Source organism: Equus asinus, chromosome 17 (genome assembly GCF_041296235.1).
Source record: "Equus asinus isolate D_3611 breed Donkey chromosome 17, EquAss-T2T_v2, whole genome shotgun sequence".
Lineage (NCBI taxonomy): Eukaryota > Metazoa > Chordata > Mammalia > Perissodactyla > Equidae > Equus > Equus asinus.
This window is the reverse complement of record NC_091806.1, coordinates 3361608-3386145: the sequence shown is the minus strand read 5'-3', so window position 1 is coordinate 3386145 and position 24538 is coordinate 3361608. Positions and strand designations below refer to the sequence as shown.

Genomic DNA, 24538 nt, shown 5'->3' with positions numbered 1-24538 from the left:
ATCAAAACCTCCCACCGACTCTTCCTGACCAAGCTCAAATGTCACCTCCTCCAGGAAGACTCCCCCCCTCTCCACGCCATGATTAACTCCAACTTGCTTTGCCACAGTAGCTCTTAGGACACACCTCTTACAACACAGATTGCCCTCTACTGCAGTGCTGTCAAAGAGAAATATGAAAGCCACGTGTGTAATTTTAAATGTTCTAGTAGCCTCATTCAAAAGGTAAAAAGAAATTAAGTGAATTTTAATGTTTTATTTAACCAGATATATCCAAAATATTATCATTTCAACATGTAATCAATACAAAAACTATAACAAGGCATTCTACATTTTTTTCATATTCTTCAAAATCCAATGTGTATTTACATTTAAAGCATATTTTAAATTTAGACACTAAGTTGTCCTAAGAAATAATTGATCTGTATTGATGCCATAAACTTTACAGTTGAAAAAGTAGATTCATATACCCAAGTTGTTCCAAATGTACTTGAAAGTTTTCTAACTGCATCAAATGTCAAGTTTTTGCTTTAAATTAAAATAAAATTAAGTAACATTTAAAGATCAGTTCCTCAGTCACATTAGCAACATTTCAAGTGCCCAAGAGCCACGCGCAGCTACTGGCTGTTACATGGGATGGTGCGGCTCTACCGTAAATATTCGTATATACATCTGTCTTCCCCGATAAATCAGGCCGTGTCTAATTCACTTGTATCCTGCCATCGCCAGGAATAAGGCTGGGCGCATAAATGTGTGCCGAGGGGTTTTATGAAAGTCTGTTGACTAGATAAAGAAAAACAGATGTGACAATCACTTCACTCTATCACATCTTTAAATCAAGAGCATTCTTTTGTAAGGAATATAAATGGAAGTTTTTACGCATACGCACACACACACACGTACACACAGGCCTGTATGAAAACTAATTCAGACTAAGTGATTGGATTTGTTGCTGGTTCCTTCAATAATAAAATGACTTCATAGACACCATTCCCCCTTCTGTGCCTGACCCCTGTCTTCTCCTTCCCTTAACGCATTTATGGGTATTCTACACAATTAACACTTCATAATGTGTTCCTACACTCTCGAGTTGTCTTCTCGATGTCTTGCCTTCTTAAAGTATATTTAAGCTTCTGGAGATAGAGAGCTTTCCTTGCGCCTGGTAACTATCATCACACGTGGCTTAATGGCAACAACAAAGTACAAGAATTTAATATGTAACACACAATCAACTCTCAGATGCCTTCTTTTTCAGCGAAGCCTTCCCCACCAATCCATCCCGGAAGCCCAGCTCTCAGCACTCACGTTCACCCGCTGTCTCTGGGTAGCCAGGACCAGCGCCCCACCCACAACATCGCCTCTCTATGTGCTACAGCGTGTTTTGCACGGGCGATTGTCCTGCACCCTCAAGGAGGCAGGATGCCGTTTGGAATCTCTGTTACAACACCCCCTCATTACCTGGTTGCAGTACCCTCAGCAAAACGGACCCTCCTGCAGGTGAGGCTTTCTGCCCCCACTTCCCACCTCATCTGCCCCTACCTACCAGCCAGGGGACGCAGCACAATGGGACAGAGAGAATTCTGTGAGGGCAGAGATTTCTGGTGTTCTTAGTTGCATCTCCTACTTCCAAATAACTGATAAATCAACACAAACATAAACTTCCACAAAGGGGGCTACAGGAGGTTTATCTTTTATTTTAACGTTGCTCGAATAAGGACAAAATAAAAATAAGCACGAAGCTGTCTTGGTGAGTCAGTCCCGGGGTCCCTCTGCGTCTGTGCTGGAGTTCTCTCCCTTCTGCGCGGACAGCTCCTTGATGGCATCCATCTCTGCAGGGGTGAACTTGGGGGTGAGCGTCACAGCATCATAATCGAATTCTTCATCAAGTGAGAAGGGCTGGACTTCGTCCCCGAGCATCTATTAAAGATAACAAAGGACGAAAATCATATACAATCTTTGTAAATGAAGATAAGGTTGAAAACATAAATTCTCTATTAATATTTAATTAACTTTTCTTAGACTTCAGAACTCTCAGCTGATTAAGCTGTTTTTAAGTAAAGGAATAAATTCAATTATTCAATTTGACCTAATTTAAGCCTGTTAATATGCCCATTTGCACCATCTTGCATCTGAAAGAACATCATTAGCTAATTCCGCCCACGGCAAGAATCAGGAAGTCTCTTTTGCACACATTCATGACATTTTTACCACTTGTAGTGTTAGGGCTGGAGGCATATGAAAAAACTTAGAGCTATATTAAAATGCGAGAAAGTATACCTTAATATTTTGATCAGCCTTAAATACATTTTCACCATCTACAAAAAAAGACTTGTATCAAGGGCCAGCCCGGTGGCACAGTGGTTAAGTCAGCGCACTCTGCTTCAGCAGCCCGGGGTTCACAGGTTTGGATCCCAGGCATGGACCTACACACCACTCATCAAGCACAGTGTGGCGGCATCCCATTTACAAAACAGAAGAAGATTGGCACAGATATTAGCTCAGGGACAATCTTCCTCACCAAAAAAAAAAGACTTGCATCAATAAAACATAAGTTTCAAAGATAAAAATACCCTATACTTAATATCCTTACTTCTTGAAATAACACATATAATTCCTGGGCCACAAACAGTAGGAATTAAACACATAGTCTCAGCTTAAATTAAAAAGTCCAGGATTCCTTTTTCCCCACCAAGAATTTTAAAAATATTACAGAATTTATCATAAGTCTGAGTAGCTGTAAAGAAATGTAATGATTTTGTATTTATTTATTCACAATCTGTGAGTTTTAAAGTCTTCCTCAAGGAAGGTAGATTAAAAACCCTATTTTCCAATAAACCAGAGGAGAATGCCTTACTCGCACTGTATCACCCTACGCGGTCTCCCCAAAAGCAAAGGTGTGAGAGGACGAAACCCCTCAGCCCCGCTCTGTAGCTCTGTCATACGGATGGTTATGCTGAAATAACTGAAAACTATGGTTTAGACAAAAATGAAAAAAGTGCCCTGAATTAATAATCAGCTTTTAATATTCTGGCATGGAAAATGATCCCATTGAGTGGCTTTTGCAATGTTCTTGAAAATGGAGCTTATAGCTCAGAAACTATGTGCTGTTATTGAAGGTGAAAAAAACAAGCCATGAAAAGCAGGTATCTCCTATCTGTTGGGCAAGCTGCACCTTGCGGTTCGATGCGCAGGGCTAACGGCACACACCCAGCCATCTATCATCCTTTCCTAGTAAAGCCAGCAAGGGAACAACTTTCAGAGACTTGTTCGTCTCCTCTATTAGAAAGTGTATGCTTCCCTGGCAAAGACAACAATTGGAGATGCCCTGAGTGAGTTCCCACCAGGCGCCAGCCCCAGTACTCAGAACCACATGGGGATTAGCAGTAATCTTGAAACAACACTACCTGGAAGCATTGTTACCCCCATTTTAGGAAGCTCTGAAGGCTTACGTACTTGCCCCAGGCTACAGTCCGTAAGGGGGAGAAGCAAGATTTGAATCCAGGGCAATGTGCTTCATGGAAAGCTTCACCCTCTCAACAAAGACAGCAGTAAAGATCCACCTTGAAGTTTTCATTAAGCTGAGTCAGCTCTTTGGGAGAAAAGACCTTTTCTGAATAAGCTAAACAATTCCCATCACCTATCATAACAAATGTACTCGAGGCTCCACGTGATCCATGACTGTCTTGCAAAGAGCAGCTGTACACGGTGAGTCGGTCTGCAGAGTGGCTAATCTGTCCACTTTGGTCACTTTCTGAGATTAAATTTACCATCGCCACAAGCAAAGTGACAGTAGGGCAATGGTGCGTAGACTGTCTCAAATGAAGAAACACGTACACAATGACACAGGAGGTTCATTTCTGAATACAAGCATCCTTGCCTCTCCAGCTCCACTCAGCGGTAAGCAGCGAGGCGGGCAGCCTTGGCAGCAACCCCATCCTGAGCCATTGCTATGGATCCTGGCAGATGCCGAGGGGAGCCCCACCCCCTCGTGCATTCAGTGTGATGGCATTCACGCTGCCCTGTTATGCCCCCTGAGAGGCCTGGCATCCACGTGTCCACCAATTTCAGGCTGCCCGTCCCCACGTGTTCCCACTGCACCCCCAACCCGAGGCCTCTAAAAGCTGCCAAGATCTCACTGGCCACTCTCGCTCAAGGCAGCCACAGTGTCTTCACCGACCTCCCTCGGAGGCCGGAGCACAGTTTCAAACAGAGAAATCCCCTTGCTGAGCTCAAGTCCCCACGACACCACGCTCCTCCTCACACTCGCTCTACACGACACAAACAACCCTCCATTCCCACCCCACCTTCACGCGTTCACGCCATAAACGCTTATGAGTGGTTAATACATAATAGATACTGGGACACAGGATGAAAAAAGCAACATCTGTGTCCACGAGGTTTCCTAACTTCAGGGTGAAGATAGAGGTAAGTGAATGATTTCAATACCACGTACCACGCTCTCCGACAAAGGAACGCAAAAAGGGTTCCAGGGGCGTGGAGGGGCAAGTCTGAAGCTGGACTCGCTCTCAGTCGCGCATGGCCACCTGCCAGGAAATCCTACTCGCCTCCCACTCATCCGCACCCAAGACCACCTGTGTCAGCAACCCAGCGAGAGTAAGGCCTGTCTGCCGGACTTCCAGATCTCTGATAGGGGCTCGCTCCCAGGGCCAAGTCAGTCCTCCCGGATATGGCCCAACCCATCATCCTCACTCCTCTCCCTTGAGCTCCTAGCATACCTGGCGGCCATAACAGCCAACATCATGGTGCTAAGGATACAGAATTTACCCTTAAGTGGAAAAATCTTATTTTCCTTTAAGTTTTTTTTCAGACACTTAAATTCTTCTCTGTTACGGAGCACGATTTCCTTCATCAGTCATTTGGTATTAAACAAAACAAGAGCAAAGAATAAAGTTTTTAGCTAGTCAATAAATGTGATGCCAACACAAGAATTATTCATTTGTAATACACTCAAAGGTATAAAAGTGTACTTAAAAATGTCAATTTCTTCACTTAGAAACTGAGTTATTAACAGCAGCTATTAGATTAATTCTCTAGGCAATCGGTTAAACACTGAAATATAAAAGCAGGAAACCAAGAAGAGTAATAATTTTATTTGCAATGCCAAAATACGATATTCAAGACATTTTAAATCATTTGGTGTCACTGTCACCCCATCCTGCAATGTTGCCAGTATATTCCTGAGTCAAAATGTCGGACAAATGTCCTTCAGATATTTTCCATTCTTTCCACAAACACTATGTTCTTATTAAATTCTAGTCATGTGCTAGGTGTTGAGGATACAAAGATGAAGACTTGTGTGAAATGAGAGAAATGAGACAGACACATAAAAAATCACTAGAGTGAAATGTAGTAAGTACAAATGGTATAGTTAGGGGGTGACGGGAACAGAGAAGGGACGCCTAACCCAGGCCAAGGTGGAAGGCATTGGGAAGGAACCAGAGACGGCTTCCTGGAAGAGGTGATATCTAAGCGAATCTTAAAGGGTAATATTAACTAACAAGGTTCAAGGAAGGAGAGCTTTGCAGACAAGGGGAGTTCTCAGAAGCAGCCCACGGAAATAAGATACAGAATTTCACACGTGAATCTGCAAGTAGTTCAGTGCTGTCGGAGCATAAAGCGTAAGGCAGAGGGTGGCAAGAGAGGAAGACGGTGCTGGGTCATGACAGGTCTTACGTGCCGTTTATCCTAGAGATGATGGAAGGTCCCTGAAGGATTTTTTGAAAGCACAGTAGATCCTTAGTCTTCTATGCATTGCAGATAAATTCCTTCCCTCACTCTAATGTTCACTGAGCGCCCACAATGAGACAGGGGCTGGAGACACAGGCGTGTCCCAAACTGAAAGATGCCCTGCCCTGCGGCCAGTGCACCTAGAGAGGTCACTGTGGAGGTTAAACAGAGGGTCAATTTGGAGTCAGCAGACTAGGGCAGCGGCCTGCTGAAGCTCCTAGTGAGAGCATGGCGCAGACAGCAGAGATCTGACAATCTCAGAGAGGAACATGGCAGCACTCGATAACTGGTCTGGATACAGAAAGAAAAGAAGAGCAAGAATGCAGGAAGGGAAGCGGGTAAAGATAAGCTCAGTTTTCCACAAGCTGATGTGAAGGTACCCTAAAGGAACCCAGACAGAGAGATCAACAGACAACTAAAACACAACCTGGAGCTCAGAAAAAGGCCTGAAGCTGGAAATACAGACACGGAGGCATACACGTAAAACCTGCAGATGAAAATGGATCGTGAGCGGGAAGAGCCAGAGGTCTGGAAGGAACACCGACGAACCCCAACTCAGAAGGGGTGGGTGGAGGCAGGGAATGAACAACCAGAGAAATGCACACAGAACGGACAGCAGTGAAGGGAGAACCCGCGGACTCCCAGTGTCAGGGAAGACTGACGGTGGAAACACAGGAGAGACAGCCATTAAAACAAAGACTGAAAGTGTCCTTTGAGATTGGACAACTACAAAGTAACTGTTACCTTTATTCTGAATACGTCCAGGAGGGTGACTGGAGCCAATGACATTTGCATGTCGAATGAGGAATGAGGGGAAAGGAAGCAGAGTCAACTAGCAGAGTGGACTCTAATGGTTTCTGGAGTCTGGATGAAGAGAGGAAAGACAACAGACAGCAGCCAAAGGTCGTCCAAGGTCAAGGGAAGGCTGCTTTTTCTTTTGTTTTGTTTCATTTTGTTAAGGATGGGAGAGACCTGAGCCAGTGCACACGCTGAGGAGAACGAACCAACAGAGAAGAAAGGAGAGGATGGCCCTAACCGTGCTATGATCCCAGGAGATCCCTCCAGCAGGTAGTGAGGGCTTTTGTCTGTCTGGTCATTCAGCAGTTGCTGCATGTCTACTGTACGCACAGCACTGAACTCGCCCCTGCTTGACTTTTTTGCGTTTTAATTAAGTAAGCTTATGAAGACACACAGGAGTGAATTTAGAGTCTTCCAAGACAAGAGGCGCATGTGTAATTCACAGTGAAATGAGACGCACACTGAAACTCAGAAGACATCACTGTGATCTTTGAAACGACAGCTTTTGAAACAGAGTAAAGTTGCGATGCTATTTACGTACTTCAGCTGTTGGCTCCTGTGCACACTGGGAATTCTCTTCTCTCAAGTCAGGTTCATTTTGGGGTTCAAAGCTCTGTGTCTCCGAGGCTTTAGGTTACAAACTGAAATTATGACTTATTTCAAAGAGCAGACTCTGTGTAATGGAACACCAAATCCCCTACTGCTACAGAGACAACAACTGTGAATTCAGTTATTAACTTGTTATTTTTGCCTAAGGAGCTGAGAGAAATATGTGGATTTCAGGTGTCTAATTTCAAATCTAATTGAAATCTTCCTGTAGCCTCTCAGGGAATGGAATCCGTACACCATTAGAAAACTGCTAGTTTCCTTCAAATTGCTCCTATGACTCGTTCTAAGAAAGACACTGTTACACAAGGAATCACTTTCATTCATCATACACATGGGCAAATTAAAGAAAACAGAACTAAGGCTCAAATCAATAATAGCTGCATTTAGCTGCAAGTTATCTTACAAAGTAATATGGTAAATAAACTATAGGTGAGAAATTTTAGAGTCCCACCATGAATTGGAAAAACAAAGGTCTCCCATTAAAATACCGTAAAAGCTTCTTCTGTGACCTCCTCTACCGTTGGCAGGGGGAGCAGAAATCACAATTTTTCATCTTCCTAACGTGAATTCTTTTTGCTCTATAAAGCTGTTCAAAACTTCCAAAATTCATCAAAATAGAGTAACTAAGGCAAGAAGTTACTTACAAATGGAAAGTGGAAGCTTCTTGGAAAACGTTTGACTTTAAGGGAGAAATAAATGCACATGCATAAAACCATGATAAAATGAGGGGAAAAATTAAATTGGTCCAATTCATATCAGGAAGTTATCGATTCTTATTAGGCAATTAAGAAGAAGTCGGGACATCCACGATACATTTATTACAGAAAGCAACTACCATCTCTGGCCCAAAACAGCCCCCGGGCAGGCCTTACAGGACATATTTGCTAGAAATTGATGATTATGCTCTCTTACTGGCTTTGAGTACTTTAAAATGAGATTAATGCTATTAAAACAAGGCAGGATTGTGCAGTATTGTGATTCTAGACAGTTCTGAAAAGTTTCTCTAACAAACAGTTGTTAGAAATAAAAATCCCAACCAAGATATTACCCTGGGTATTCAAAACAGCAAAAGCTACTCATCTATGTCTCACGAGTTTGCCAGCACAAAAATTTTGATCTCATTATTAAAAAACATTTGTGTTTTTGGGAGAAGAAATTTATAGTCCTTTTAAAGATACAACCATACACAAGGTTCTAACTTGCATTTTACTGGCTTTATGAAGTTTCCAGAAATCACTGGGTTTTTTTTAACCCATCAACTGAAACCTTTTTTTTGCAGAGGAAGATTCACCCTAAGCTCACATCTGTTGCCAATCTTCCTCCTTCTCCCCTGCCAAAAGCTCCAGTACACAGTTGTGTAGAGTTGTAAATTCTCCCAGTTCTTCCATGAGCCACTGCCACAGCATGGCTGCTGACAGACGAGAGGTGTGGTTCTGGGCCCGGGAACCACACCTGGGCCAATGAAAAGGAGCTTGCCGACCTTTAACTGGTAGGCCATCATAACGATTTCCATAAGGGCACAATTACAGGCACCATGAGCACTGCCCGGTCCAATAATTTGTATGGTCACACGTGAAGTCAAGACCATGAACAATCTTTAAAAGAAACTGATTCCTGTTAGAAACAACCTTGCGGTTTTAGCTTCTTACCACTCAGAGAAAGCAATCCATGATCCAAAAGCATATTGAGAAGTGACTGTCCTAACCAGTTTATCTGGTAACCAATTTAGAGGTTTAATATAAACCTGCAAGCATCCTAGATATACTTCTGTGATGTTCGTGAACAAAATTTCTACAAGAAAGGGGCAATTAAAGATTGAAATGTGTGGATTACTTCTGACTGAGCGACTGCTTCCATAACAGAATATCTTCAAGCAACAAGACTAGGACCTGAATGATTAAATAACCAAGAAACACCTTGGGGGTTTATTAGGCAGCAATAATACAGAGCCCTTAGCAACTCCTTGTGCCTGATCCCCTTTGAGAGTGAAAAGGATGATAAAGGTCACTACCTGGCACCCCCAGCAGCCTCGGCTGGTGCACGTGGTTATGTATATGCAGAAGAGCTGCAGATGATGGCAAAGACGACTTTCAAGTTGTGCATTTGGAAGAGCAAACGTGGTGGAGAGCCCGTTCTCCCCTGTGTGTCAAGCACATGGCCCGATGACATTGCCCAGCCTCGCTGCTGGCAGGGAGGAACATGTGATTGAGCGGTCACCAATGGAATGTGAGTAGAAATGGAGAGTCCAGAATCCTGAGTCTTGGGGGACACGCTGTCCCCATGCCCTCAGCCGCTGCCCCTCCAGGTAGGACGGTGACCTGACTTAGATGTGCACGTGAGGACAGCATCCTAAGGCAGAGTGGAGATCCAGAGAGAAGGAGCCTGGACCCCTGCTGACCGCAGGGGACAGAGCCACCTGCTCACTTTCAAGGCTCCGCAGACTGTTAGAGGAGAGAAATTCACTTCTATCTCCTCCAGCCACTGAATTACCCTCGGGATGCTCTACTATAACAGCCTGCCTTACCTTAACTAATGCAAGACGTTTATGGGACCTCGGAAACAATAATAAAGAGAAAAACGGCCAGTTCAGACTCAAAGAGATAAGAAAACTGTCCGTCCTTTCTAGTGCGTAGTCCGCAGTGGCACTGTCCGGCAGCACGGCGTACATCATGAAACAAATACAGTTTCCACATAAAGACATAATTGCTCTCTGTGTTAAAAAAGATATACACACATTTGAGATAGATGGCAGTGAGAGGGACCCAATTAAGCAAGCTGAATTCTAAATTTTCCCATGAGAAAAATACGAAAGCATATATGTAAAGCAGCATTTCTCTGAAAGGACAGGTTACAAAATCAAGGCAATTCTGAGACAGACGGAATTCCCTGTGGAGTACCTCTTCCCTCTGCTTGTCTGCTCCTTTCCTGGCGCGCCTGGGCTTTCCTCCAGGGGGAAGAGGCTGGGCCACGGAAGGGACGTGAGAGGGAGCACTGGCGCTCGCATCCGGCTCCACTTCTCCCGGAAGCAGCAGCAAGTCTGTTGGATACAAAATACTTCACTGATCCTTTCACCACGCTCACGACTGACCTCACCCACCTAAAGCCTCTAATAGGCAAAAGAACGAAGCAAAGACGCTCAAGTCAGGTGGCCCAGCTCACGCTGCCTGTCCTCGTTTAGGAACCTGACCGGAAGGATTCCCCTTTCTATACAAGAGCAGCCACTGGTGCATTTATTTATATCTTATTGTTGCAAAGTTACATCCCATCCAAAAGTCTGGAGAAACATTGTTTTGGGAGTAACTTGGTTTTGCCTCTCACCCCCAAGCCAATTCCTGCTTCTAGAGGAAAATAAGGAGAGAAGATGCTACTTTTGCCTCCTTTTCCCATCTTCTCCTGAGGATGGAGAGAAAGGAAATGGAGTGCTGATTTCATCCTGTAACGAGACAGCAATACTTCAAAAACATATTTAAAAACAATGATGCCAAGAGGAAAGAATTTTAACTTTCAGCAGAAAAATGAAATACTCTGTCATATTCAGAATACATGGTCTAGTTTTCTTCGCTTGCAGACAACAACAACGTGTTTCCAGCTTGTTTAGCACAATCACAAGAATTCGATAACCAATCTTGGTCTTCTGATCGATCCGTTACAAGTGGACATGTTCCCTGATTTTTGCGTGGGTGGCAGAACAGGGGTGCCTCACAGACAACTGATGATCCCCCACAGACTTCTTCAAGGAGGACAGAAACACACAGCGGCACGGCAGGTCTCCTGCTCGGTCTGGGTTTTCAGAGGACCAGAATGGCTGCCGGAGCTGGCCAAGAACATGCAGCTGGCGTGCAGTGCTGCTGCCTGCTACTCAATGATGATCCTAATGAAGACACTAATTAAGTTCTCACTGGAAGTGATTAATTAACAACAGGCATGCCTTGGCTGTTGCCAGTGGCAGCATATATAGGGAGATAATTGAGCAGGTATTGATATTGAAAAACTGAAATTTATTTGAAATACCTCTCTCACCACTGCAGACAATCACCATCATAAAAAACATGATCATGAAGTTCTTAAGACTCTAGCAACAGAGACCACAGTCAGACAACCTAGAAACTGAGAACGTGGGTAGGGGGATGGCGAAGAAGGTAGTTCTACTACAACTAATTATTGAAATCTTAGAATATGATCTAATTAATTAGCAGAAATGAAAACAATAATAATAGTCAAACACTTATAAGGTGACATTGTGTATGCATTAACTCAGCTAAGCCTCCCAACAGCTCGCTTCTTTCCTGCTCTACAGGCAATGGGCTCTAGGCACTGAGGGGAGCTCACTGGAGGGGCCGTGGCTGGAAAGAGGCAGAGCAGACAGCCCACCTGCAGAGCGCGTGCTCTCAGCCCTCCATGTCACAGGAGCCTCTTCTAACTAAGTATTTTCCTTACCTATGTTATTGAAATCTATCAGATTATACATCCAAACTCAGGACCAACAAATGCCACTGCTATGGCACGTTAGCGTGGTGAGCAGTGTTAAGTGTCGTTATATTTAACACCCAGAGAAGCGATATTTTAAAATCAATAAGGTTGGTGGAAAGACTGCCTTTCTAGTGCACCTGTTTATGAGTTTGCAGTCAAACTCCCTGGCTGAGCTCCCTGGCGTAACTGCCGAGGACTGGCACAAGCCTCGTCAGGGGCCCGCCAGCAACAAAGGCGAGAAGGGAGAGGTTCCCGCCTCTTAATGGGAAAACCAGTATCCACCAGACCCGCTGGCTGCCAGTGCAAACGCCAGTTCAAATGTGAAATCGAAATCAATCCTGCTTTCAGGGCTCTTTAAAATCTGATTGACAGCACTGTGCACCGAGGAGAATGACTGCCATTCCTTTGCTGAAACTGTTCGCCTGCCTAATGTTTGCAAAGAAGATAGGGTTTTCGACAAAACGGCTTCTTTCACAAAAATTCTACTGCCACGAGAACAATTCATTCAAAACAACTAGTCAGGATCCTCCACACTTTAAATCCTTGTCATTTGTTTCTCCAGGGTGAAAGCAAGATGCACAAATGCAGAGCTACTGGTGCTTAACATTGCCCGTTATATACAGTAAATGCTCAACAAATCCCTGCAGACAGAAAATTAACTTCCTGCTTATCAACTTTCAAACTGAACAGCAAGTACCAAGAGTCCACCTACCAAAAGGACATTGTGGATGATGTAAAGTAGGCATAGTCCTTACCCTCAAAAACTAAATTTTGTTACAGGGATAAGATTTTCCCACATAAAATCAGAGAATAATCAAGAACAAAATTGGACAGCTTTAACTCTGAAGAGGGCAGTTTTATAAAAGAGTGAACCCAGTATGGATGGGAATAGTCTGGTAAGACATAGGTTATGAAGAAAGCTACCTTATCTTTCAGCCATTTTACAATCATGGGTGCGTTATTCATAAACTCATATTCTCTCGGGGAGAAAATGATTACACTCATTGATGGTGGGGAATGGAGTTTCTGAAGTTCTCTGCAAAACTTTCTAAAACTGAAATGCTTTAAGAAACTTAATCTGGGGGCTGGCCCCGTGGGTGAGTGGGTTAAGTTTGTGCGTTCTACTTTGGCAGCCCCGAGTTCACTGGTTCGGATCCTGGGCACGGACCTACACACCACTCATCGGGCCATGTGGTGGCGGCGTCCCACACTGTAGAACTAGAAAGACTTACAACTAGGATATACAACTATGCACTGGGGCTTTAGGGAGAAAAAAACTACAAAAGAGGAAGACTGGCAATAGATGTTAGCTCAGGGCCAATCTTCCTCACCAAAAAAAAGAAAAAGAACAAAAGGAACTTAATCTGATCTTATTAATTGTTGTTTCTAAGACAACAAAAGGCCTTGTTTTCGTCTTAACTAAATACCACCATCATGGCTAATGTGCATTGTAGAGTCAAGGCCACTCTCAACAATGAATCTTGATGTTGGATGGCAAGAGTGGTTGAAAACACTTCAATCTCTTCTTTCTCAACTACATGATAAGAATTTCCAATATTTATACACTATGTGTTCATGCCATTTGTCTTTCTGTATTTAGTCAATGATTAGCAAGTCAAAAGCTATAATCACCTAATTTAATTCAACATTAAAAAGTAAGCAATCTACTTGACAGCAGATAGTTTAGACAATAATAATATTTAACCTGCCTGGCATAGTTATAAAATTAGCCAATCTGTTTCTTTGTTACCATGTAGAGAAGGCCAAAATTTTCTGAAATTTTGAGTTCTCTAAGACCAAAAGGATATAGATAAGAAATACGTTAGTAATCCAGGCCTCTTCTGCACACAGCTTCCAGTTATGAGGGTCCATCTCAATGGTTCTTGTTCTTAAAATTTTTTGAAGAATCTAAAGAGCTTCTGTTTACGTGGTTTATATCTATCACTATTCACCACATTAGAAATTAAAACTGACAAACTTTCAGATATTTGTCGAATCATTAAAAATAATGCCATTATATACTAAAATAAATATTTTAATGCAAAATCTATCTTCCAAAAACAAATAGTAAGAAGAAAAGCAGTTTTACATTTTTTGATCTTTTTAAATATCTGCCCTAAGAGAAGGAAGACGAATCCTACATTTGCTTCTGCATTCAATTTTTGAAATATGTATGTCAACTGAAGTAAATGAAGGAAATATAGTCTCACACACATATGTAGTTGGAAAAAAGGAGGAGTACTGTAATAGTCTTTTTATATAATTGTAGACATTCCTCTTTAATACCATACCAGACTTTACAAACTACAAAGTTTCTAAAAATAGTTTCAATGTGCAATCTGAAAACGCCTCAGTGAGTTTTTTCATTCTGTTACATTAAAATTCACTGGTCTATCTTACACGTTGAACGGATCTTTCTCCTATGCATGAGTCTGTAACATCATCAATTGGTCATCTGGAAAATACCGGTTCACTGTTTTATGTAGATCTTCCAAATGTTGACATATTTCATTATACAGTATAAAAATCACATTAGTTAACATCACCAATTTTATCAGAAACACCTTTAAATATTGGCAAGCTGTCAAGCTCACACTACTCGATACAAGTTTTCCTAATTTTCACTTGACCCATTGCCAGCTTTATCACTGGCAAGGAATACTCTCAGCTGTTTGTCTTGAAGAGGCAGGCTCGCTCCATTCATTTCCGAGAACTATAATTTGTCTGTCAGTCAATCTCTCAAGTAAAAATATTGGTCCACGAAAGAAAGAAACAAAACTAGTTCAGCACATCACTCAATCACACAAGCTTCTCCACGAGATAACTGTTACATTTCAGGATGCAGCAGAAGTGCTTTCTGCGCACAGTCACCCCTTGGTATCTGTCAGGGATTGGTTCCAGGAACCTCCGCAAAGACCAAAATCTAGGATGCTCAAGTTCTGGATATAAAATGGCATAGTATTTGCATACAACCTACCCACATCCTCCCGTACACTTTAAATCATCGCTAGTTTACTTACAATATCTAATACAGTGTAAATGCTATGTCAAAGTTGTTATACCGTATCGTTTAGGGAACAATGACAAGAAAAAGTCAGTACGTGTTCAATGCAGATGCAGCCATCCTAGGCCTTCTGATCTTTGTTTGTTTGAATCCGTGAATGCAGAACCCACAGATATGGAGGCAAGGACTGTACTTACTACGTCAGCACACACAACATTAAAAAAGGTGTACTCAAAGATTAAGATTTAATAAAATAAATAATTTTTACCACTTTATCAAGGGCATTTTCAATAGAAACTGGCATTTGTTTTAACTGCAATTTCCTAATAGTGAGGATTATAATGACTACTAGCATAGTTTGGTGCCATGAGCTTGATTCACACTGAATTACACCACCTTTACTCCTCATTGCTTTTGTGACATCAATGCAAACATCAACACATTTGACCTTCAGACCTTGGGGTTTCCCAAGGAGTTCCTAGACCACATCCCTGGGGTCCACTGGTTTAGCTAGTGTCAGTCCAACCTTCCCACCAACACTAGAAAAGCTGGATAAAATACCAAAATCAACTACTTACAGGCACTGAGGAGCTACTAGGGCAGCAAGAACTTGAGGGGCCAAGATCCCAGACAGAAGGAAAGCTCTGAGAAGTGAGTCCAAGAGTCTAAGCTGCTTTTCAACTCATGCCATCTATGGATTTACAAGCAGAGATTGAGAAGCAAAGAAGAAAGAGGCTAAGAGGCGGAGAAGCTTGGAAGAACTAGCAACAGGTTCACAGTGCTAAAGATAAAAACCAGAGTTCAGGGCCTCCAAGAGAGAGAGGCCGTGATTACCTCGAAGGGCTACACCCTAGAAGTAAGCAAGAACTAGAGCAGAGCGGCCCTCACAAACCCTCCAAACCCAGTCCTAAAGAGCTCCATCCCAGACTGGAGCAAGGTGATCTATGACCACTCTAACTGCTGGCAAAATGCTGAAGAAAAGCTTCTCTAGAAGAAGATAATGTCATCCAGAGCCTACATATTATTTTATACACAATGTTCAGCATTCAAACAAAAATTACCAGGTAGACAAAGACACCAGCTCAAAAGGGAAAATCAATCATCTGAATGGATCCACAGGAGATCTCAGGTATTGGAATTATAAGACATGAACTTTAAAATGTTCCAAAAAACACATTACAAAAAGGGAAAATTTCAGCAGAGAATTGAAATCTGTAAAAATAGATACTCCAAATCTCTTTTAAATACTAAAATAACTGAAATATTGATGGCTTTAACAGAAGATTAGATATAATTCAAGAAAGGATTAGTGAACTAGAATATAGATAGTAGAAAATATTCTAACTGAAGCAAGAAAGGAAATACAAAAGAATGGAAAATGCAAAAAAAGAGTGTAAGAGATCCATGAGCAAGGTGAAAAGGGTCCAGGCACAGGCAATATTTGAAAAGACAACAGCTGAGACTCTCCCAACACTCACGAGAATCTCTACAAACCCCAACCAAAATATAGCCCAGTCAAACACCAGCAAGGCACAGTCAGATCCCTGAAAACCGAGTCACAAATGCAGCCAACTGAGGGAAACACACTACACCTTCAAAGGAATGACAATCAGATTTCTGTCTGGTTTTCAACAGTTTTCAACAATTAACACCAGAAAAGAATAGAATAACATCTTTAAAATATTGAAAGAAAATAATTATAAACCTAGAATTTTCAACCCAGCAAAAATAGGGGGCAATGAAATAATAACACAACAATACTTGATTAGTCTAAAACAGGCAAGAAATGAGAGAAAAAACAGGTAACTGGTAGGACAAGTAGAAAACAAAATAGTAAGATAATAGATTTAAAGCCAAATATATCAGCAACTACATTAAATGTAAATGGACTAAATCCTCCAATTAAAAGTCAAAATTGTAGGATATATATGTATGTGTAAACGACATGCTGCTTTCAAAAGACACATTAACTAAAACACACTTTGAAGAAAAAAACTGCAGAATAAATAAAAGTGGAGTGCAAAAGAGAAAGATTACTGCCCATCCAAGGAGAAAGTGGGGAAGATCAGAGAGGAATTATTTCATGAGTGCGACTGACATCTGACATGATAATAAATGATATCCCTCTATCTCTAAGCACAGAAATAAAAGAGAAATATATACAGGAGTCAGAAAGATGCAGATCAAACTGAGCTTTATAACTAATAAAACTGAATTTGAAAATGGAGCGCGTCCTGCAGGCACAATTGACTTCTTATTTATCAAGCTTTCCTACCTCGGGTTCTCCCACCTGAGAGAAGCCCGCACAGCTGACAGGCATCCAGCCAGCTGTGGGCGAGCTGCTTCACCTGCCTCGGAGCCCTGAGAGAAGGGCCTCCGAGAGCAAGGCCTCCAGACGTCTGCCTAGAGATGGCTCTCGGCCTCCACTTGCATCAGAATCACCTGGGAGCTGTAGAGACCGCCGATGCCCACGACACACCCCAGACCACTGAAAAGGAATCTCCAAAGGCAGGATCCAAGGATCCGAGGTATTCTTTTTAAAGCCCCTCAAGTGATTCCGACGCCTCTCTAAGGTTGAAAGCCACTGCATAAGGCAGGCCTGGGCCCTGTCTAAAGTGTGTGTACTATAAGAAAAGTGGCACAGGCACACAGAAGAGGACAGATCCCTTCCAAACAGCACAAACCCCAAAGAAGAAACGAAGGGGCTGATCCTTATACACACAGTGTCTTTTCCCAGTGTCTCCAATTAAGGAAAGCCTTCCTTTTCCCTTGGGGAGAAACAGGCGGATTAACTGTTGAAAAGGCAGAATTATCTTCGCAAGGCTGTTCTCTTCTCAGGAGTGGAGTGGAAGTTTCCTCATGCAGTCATGAGGACTGGGCAGCGGGTCTGCCCTTGCGGTTGACATGGCTTTCAAGATGGACCTTAATAGATGGATAAGTTTGCACATACAAAAATTGGAGGAATGGGGATAGAGGAACATCTTGAAGCAAGCATTTTTGCCTCTCAATGTTTTTAGTGATCTTCCAAGCAAGGAAAGAATGATTTTTAACAGTCCTAAGTGCAAAATAAATGAAATGCCTAAATGATAAGTTAGCTAAAATACGCCATCTTCTCCTAACTCAGGACCTTTACACATGCTGTTCCTCATGCTGTTCCTATACTCTCCTAGCCACCCCTCACTCTCACCCCACTCCCCTCGCCTAGTTAATGGTTACCCATCCTTGAGATCTCAGGGACTCAGAGAACTTTCTCTGATCCCACAGACAAATTTAAGTTTCCCTGCCATAGGGTCTCATGAGATCAGAACAATTTGTGATCACATATTTGTGATTATCTGCTTAATGTCTAATTATTCCAATAAACTATGAATTCCATGAGAATAGGAACTGGATCTGTTTCATTTTTCATTATATGCCAGGCTCCAGTCACAGCTGTTAAATATCTGTTGAAGAAGAAGCCTAGGTCATTCATAGTTTGCATAAACCTGTGTCAAGTGGACAATAAGAAAAGAATTTTTTTTAAAAAAGAGGTGACTGCTGTCTTCCTTAGCATTGGGAGCGCTGGAGAGCTGGAAAATGGAAGTCAGATGAGGCTGCCCATCTTCAAACAGGAATCACTTGCCCATTGTCATCCAACTCAATCACCCACCACATAAACACACCCTCTGGGCAAGAGACTTGTCTAAGACAGTATAATTGTGAGAACTAGACCTCAAAAAAGCCTCGTCAGCCAGTGGCACTCGGCCAGAGAACAGGCTGGGCGAAGCGAAGAGGAACAATAAAGACGACCAGACGATCGCCCTACTCCCATGGCCTCGGCAGAATAATACCTATTCTGAATGACGATCTTCTGGATAGCAGTCTGGGGTGTGACAGCAATAACCAGCAGGTTAACCACATTCTCTCAAACTCAAAGGAGGAGAAGTGGTTAACTTGATGTCGGATAAACACAGGGCACCAAACTTTGTGGCCAGTGTCACCCTCTGACACCTGCTCAGTGCCGCTGCGCTGAGGCAGCCCCCCTGAAAGACTGTCTCCACCGGGCTGCCAAAGTGACAAGCCAAATCCTGGGAAAGAATCACGTTCCTGCCTCTCGGAGACTATTCAAGCACGCAAATAAGGTGAACCAATAAAGTCGGTGGTAGAAAAACAATACAAAACTCACTTCCTTGTCGCCCCAGGCAAATCTGCTGCTTAAACAACAACGGAATCTAATCAGGAAACCTCTCGGCTGCCAAAATTATACAAGCAACTTGCCTACTGAAAATGTCACATTTCCCATCTGATATAAATATTTGCCTTCTGCTCACATTCCTAAAGTGTAACACAAATTAGGCTCAAACTAAAATTCACCTTGGCACAAACTATTTAATTTCTTTTTCCTTTCAAATGACCCAGATTGTGCGTTCTGAAAACTGCGGAGCCCTGGCGGTCTTCTGGGTAATTGGACTAGATCACTGAAGCCCGGTTGCTTCTCGGCCAAGCTTGTCATGTTATTTGAGGGTTATTTGTGGGAACGTCCTGACTGGCTCATTCCGGTCCACTGAGACGTGGCTCAGCCTCAGTAACCTTCTAGACGCAAATGCAAGACCGCCTGTTATCTGATTTCTGGAAAAACCATACTACTGAGATGTTTTCATGCCATCTTTTAAACTGAAGAAATACGTCTGGTAATAAAAGAACATGACTTGAAAAAACATTTAAAGAAATGTGAGAATAACGGAAAAGGTAAAAAAGTTAATTCAAAAGATTGATATAACTGAAATCCAATTCATTGGCTATGCCAGTTGATGTCAGTATACAGACCTCCTCGTTATGGCAGAAAGCAAGAAATTTAAACTACTGCAAAAATGCCCAATCCATACACTTTTGTGCCTGCCTACAAAATTCATTTTATATTGCAAATATACGACACGCAGACTAGAACCATGTCTCCAAGTGTCACAGAGACGACCTGTGTCAGAACGCCCCGGGGCAGCGGTTAAAGACGCGGATCACTAGGCGCCACCAGACCTTCTGAATTAGACTCTTTCTGGGGAACAGGACCAGGAACCTGCATTTTTAACAAGCCCCCTCTCCCTGAATCACCCAAAACAGTGCACCTGCTCACCAAACTCGGCTTCCTCATAAACCCCTACCTGTCCCTCCTAACCCAACAGGAGCCCCTGGGCTGCTCTTACATAGCAACTCACAGCTGCCGAGGACCCTACTGTAAAGAGAACCCCTCCCTGGAAATGCGATTCCTTTAGATCTCTGATCTTATCTGAACCAAGCAAGTACCGAAAAATCTGCAAAGTCTACCGGGCAATGGAGTGCTTGAAAAATCATCCTCTCAGTGGAGTTGTGTGATGCTCCGAAGAGCAATAAAAATGTTAATTGCTTCCAAGTACCAAAGCCTCTCAAATTCAGTCAACTGGAGAAGCCAGAGCAGGGGCTTATACGGCAATTCACAGAGAGTCGCCAGCCCCGGAACACTACACCCAGGCATCTAACTCCTGTCTGATTATAAATAAGCCTCCCTCCCTCAACCACAAGGCCCAGACTCCACTTTACAACCACGTGAAGGCTGTAACCCACACGAACGCCAGCCACCAAACCCCCATGGAAACGGCCCCTGCCCCCAGTCAACACTGACTGTGAGATATCCTTGCATATTAAATCAGGAACGAGAGTTTTCAAAATAACCCTAATTTTGAACATATTTCAAAGGGCCTTTGAACAACAAAGGACACCTATGCTTGCACAGAAATGTCACCCAGGAAAGGAGAAGGCCTCACTGTATAAACAGCAGTGGACTAGCCTTAAGCACCCCCAGCCCACTCCTTGTGGGAAAATTGCCCAGAAGAATCATTTATAACATCTTTAGTATTAAATGTTTGGTTCACATAGTTGATAAACATTTATTAAAGTAAAAATTTGGATCTTATTTTCTTTTTGTTTATTTTATGATCAATTCTGCTATTTTTCTGATTTTTATAATCAATTGATATTTCTGTATCACTCAAAAGTCATCTCAATTTACAATATGGTGTTTCTAAGAAATAAAGATTTTACTTAAATGGCTCTACTTGAGACAATTATCCAAAAATCAATCACCTGGTAAACTGTGGCGACGGGGAGCACCTTTACTTCATTTAAGACCAAAGACCTTACAATCTTCAACAGGCTTTGACCTTTCAGCTGAAATCTTTGTTATGAAAGAAGAAACTGCATGACTCTAGTTTTCCTTATCTCAGGGAAGGTGGTGGCAGGGATTGCCAAAAAAAGGAAAAGCTGTCTAAAGTCTTATTTGTAGTTTCTAGAAAGAGGTCAAGCAGTACAGAAAGGAAACAGCAAGCATACCTGTGGGCATCTGGGGCCTAATCTCTTCATCCGTGTCCAAATCTTCTAAATCTAGGAAATTGTCTACCTAGAAAAGGATTAACATCATTTTTATGCATTTTAGACCTAAAGAAAAAACTTCAAGAATCAATGAATCCACTTGCCCAACACTTAAGTGAGCAACTGAATCCACTTTTCTCATTAACTTTGAGTCCCAGGTCAAGGTCTTTGTGCTCACCGTGCTCTCCCAGGGACGTCTGAAAGACCCAATAAATTTGGAAGTTGGCCTGGATTTTGTAGCCACCATACTAAGATCTCTACACTGAAAAAACAGTCTGGGCAGCTTTTGAAAAGGGACTTTGTTGCAGATTCGATCCCAGAATCCTATCACCACCAAGACAGTGCAGAACAGTGTCTCTTTCCCTGTTTTTGTTTTAGTTCTGCTTTTCAACCAAATGATGGTGGTGGGCATGGCTATTGTCATAACAGCAAGCTTTTCACTCTGAAGAGTCAGAGAGGAAACTAAAGAAAGCCAGAGAGAAAGGTTCATTCAAAACAAAACCATCCTGCCCCAGGTAAATCACAAAAGAGGTGAGTGGGGCAAAAAGTCAAGTGTTCTCTCTCAAGCAAATAAAACTGAAAATGACTTCAAAGGTAAAATCCAGAGCAAATGGCCTCTACAAACACAATAGCAGCATTTCAATGAAAAACTGTTCCACGTGGCATCCTGCTTTCCACGGACAATGAGACGTTTTAGATTAACAAAATGGTAACATTTCACACCCGAACTAATTTATCTCAGGTGAATATCAAAGAGGGTAAACAAGAAAATGATTTCACCACCAGTGGGAAGGAGTCCTAGCAGAGTAAGTCAAGGCATAATGTTGAAGTGCCTTTTATGCTCACGACCTAAAACATGTACACAAGAAGTGTCATAAAATTACAAATTTAGATCCCATAATTGGAATTCACAACACAGCCTGGGTCTTTCTTCCCCCAGCTCCACTTGCCAGGCCATGGCTCTTACACAGGAATTAAAAATGGTAGCTTCCATCGCTTTTAAGTATATAACTGCCCTTATTTCTTGGCATCCAAGTGACAGCAAAAATTTATCTTCCATATGATGGTTTCGGTACTAGAACCTGAGGCTCTGTAACATTGTCATTTCTCTCAATGGTGCATGTTCAGGAGGAGTGGAGTCAGGTTTCTCTATGGAAGCACCCCTTCCATTGGTTAAGCTTTCAGGAAAAAAGATCCAGAACCCAAGCAACCAAGGACAGTTTCAGATACTCGAACACCAATTTAAAAAAAAGTACAAGGACAAAATCTGCTGACTTCTCCAACCATGTGTGAGAGACAGCAAATGAGTCCTGTGGGCTTCTTTGCCGCAGAAGAAAATTGCGTCATGCCTTACCTTCACCTTTCCTGCCCAACTCAGATCACCTTGAAAGGAACTGCCAACTTTTTGGCCTTCATCCATCACTATCTGAAAAAAACAGTGAGGACATATTGAAATGAAGCAACCGACAAAAAAGGAGCTCATCTTATAGCCCTTCAAGTGATAAAACTCCCCTTGCAGTTTTCCTTAATTAGCTATGCATGAAGGACCGGATTCACTAAGTCATAGCAGTGGTCAAGGAATAGGTTTCAGGAGGTCTGACTTCTACTTCTGTCCTCTAGACTCAGCAAAGGTGTAACCCAGAGTAAATTACTTGACCTCAGTTTTCTCATGTGTAAAATAGGAACACTCCCCACTTCATTACCCATCTCCCATCCCATCCCGATGAACCTCTGGAGGACAAATCAGAGAATGCTAACACACATTTTCACGTTACCAAGAAACAATACCATCGAACAGTTCTTTGCCTCTCACATGCTGGTTAATGACTCAATAGAAAATATAATTCCAGTTACCGGAGGGGAAGGGGGAGAGAGGGTGAAAGGGGTAAAAGGACACATGTGCATGGTGATGGATGGCAATTAGACTTTGGTGGTGAACATGATGTAGTGTACACAGAAATTGAAATAGAATGATGTACACCTGCAATTTATATAATGTTATACACCAACGTTACCTTAATAAAAAATTAATTTTAAAAATCCACATTAAAAAAAAGAAAATATAAGTCCAATTGCCAATAATTACCAATAAAAGTGAATCCTCTAGGGAAAAAGAAAAGTTCTTGTCCCATAATCATCTCACTGGAAGCAAGTACTGGAATTAAAGAATTGTGGGCCTCTGCTGCATATAAACAAATTTCTAACACAGAGATTTTTGTTCCCTTCTATAAAACCATAATCTCATATACAATTCTGTCCACAATATCACAAGGAAGACAGGATGCAGTGGAAAGTAGAAACTCAAATGGCTTAAAAAGAAGAAGAGCTTCCACTAGGATTCCTTGATACTTAAAAACCATAGTCAAGGTGAACCTGAATACACTCTATCAGGTCTTGAAGATTAGGAAAAGAGTATCCAACATTTATGAATCAAATCTTGGAAAAACGAAGACAACAGACTCTACTTTAAGTCTAAAAGAGATGAATCCAGGAGAGGGAAAATAAACTCCCATTTCACACAGAATTATAAAAAAGAACTTTTTCGGTATCAAATAGAGGACAAGCTCAAATAGAGGACAAGCTCAAATACATAAATAATTTCAAGAAGAGTCTATAGATGGCAGATCCTTAATAAGTTTTTTAACAAAAATTAGGGATAACCACGTTACCATGATAAACGCTGTCTGTTAAAATCATAAAATATGATGAGGATTTTCCATAAAGTATCCCAATGGCACTCCTTCTAGAATTAGGAGTCTGAGTTACTGATGCAGTAACTGTCCAATGTTGCTCGTGTTCTTACGGTCTCTTTTTTTAATTCATGAAGAATGCTTTTCTTTCTCGGACTGTCTCTACAAATGTGCCATGGTATTACCTGTTCCTCTTCTGAACATTGTGATAAGGTACGAAGAAAGATGGCTTTATTTCTAAGATGGTGATCATTTGGTTCATTTTCATGAGGAAATTTTATTGAAGTAAGTATGTTTTCTGAAGAATCAGTTCCAAATGCTTCTCTTTTGGTCACATTATCCTCTGAAATGGCAAGTTACATAACATTAGAAAACATCCACCACCCATTCTACTTTATTTTGTGTTTATTGAGAATCTCTCTTCCAAACAAAAAAATTACTTTTCAAAGAAATCTAAAAATTGAATGCTTGAGTCATTAAACACTCAACTTTACAAAGTTATTTCTAAAAATGCATAGAAAGATAACACTATTTCATTCACTATTCAACAAATACTTATTTAAGCGCTTACTATGTACCCAGTACTTTTCTCAGCCAGTTAAAAGGTCAATAAAAGTACAGTACTTGCAAGACTCTTAGATATTACCTATCTCATGTTTTTCTAAATTTGAGAGAGTTTTTTCCTTATAGGAAAGCAATGTATGGATGATTTTAGAAAATTTTTAAGAGAGAAAAATTAAAATAAGAAAATCACTCATAATCCTACAAGACAGAGAAGCTGCGACAAAATTTTTTCAGTAGCTATTTTTCTCATCTTTTACCTATGCATCCATATACTTCT

At 41.8% G+C, this 24538-nt stretch overlaps 1 protein-coding gene across 6 annotated transcripts in view; it reads right to left on the bottom strand.

The window, feature by feature from the left end:
* Positions 1-233: 233 nt before the first annotated feature.
* The window catches only part of IFTAP (intraflagellar transport associated protein), a 64075-nt gene continuing 39770 nt past the window's right edge, over positions 234-24538 (bottom strand). For all 6 annotated transcript variants that reach the window (XM_014851021.3, XM_014851020.3, XM_014851019.3 and 3 more), the window contains 5 exons: positions 23883-24040; positions 22362-22433; positions 20969-21035; positions 10050-10189; positions 234-1914 (listed from right to left, as the gene is read on the bottom strand). In XM_014851021.3, coding sequence (XP_014706507.1) covers positions 1750-1914; positions 10050-10189; positions 20969-21035; positions 22362-22433; positions 23883-24040 — 602 coding nt within the window. In that variant the 3' untranslated portion in view covers positions 234-1749. The remainder of the gene's footprint in view (positions 1915-10049; positions 10190-20968; positions 21036-22361; positions 22434-23882; positions 24041-24538) is intronic.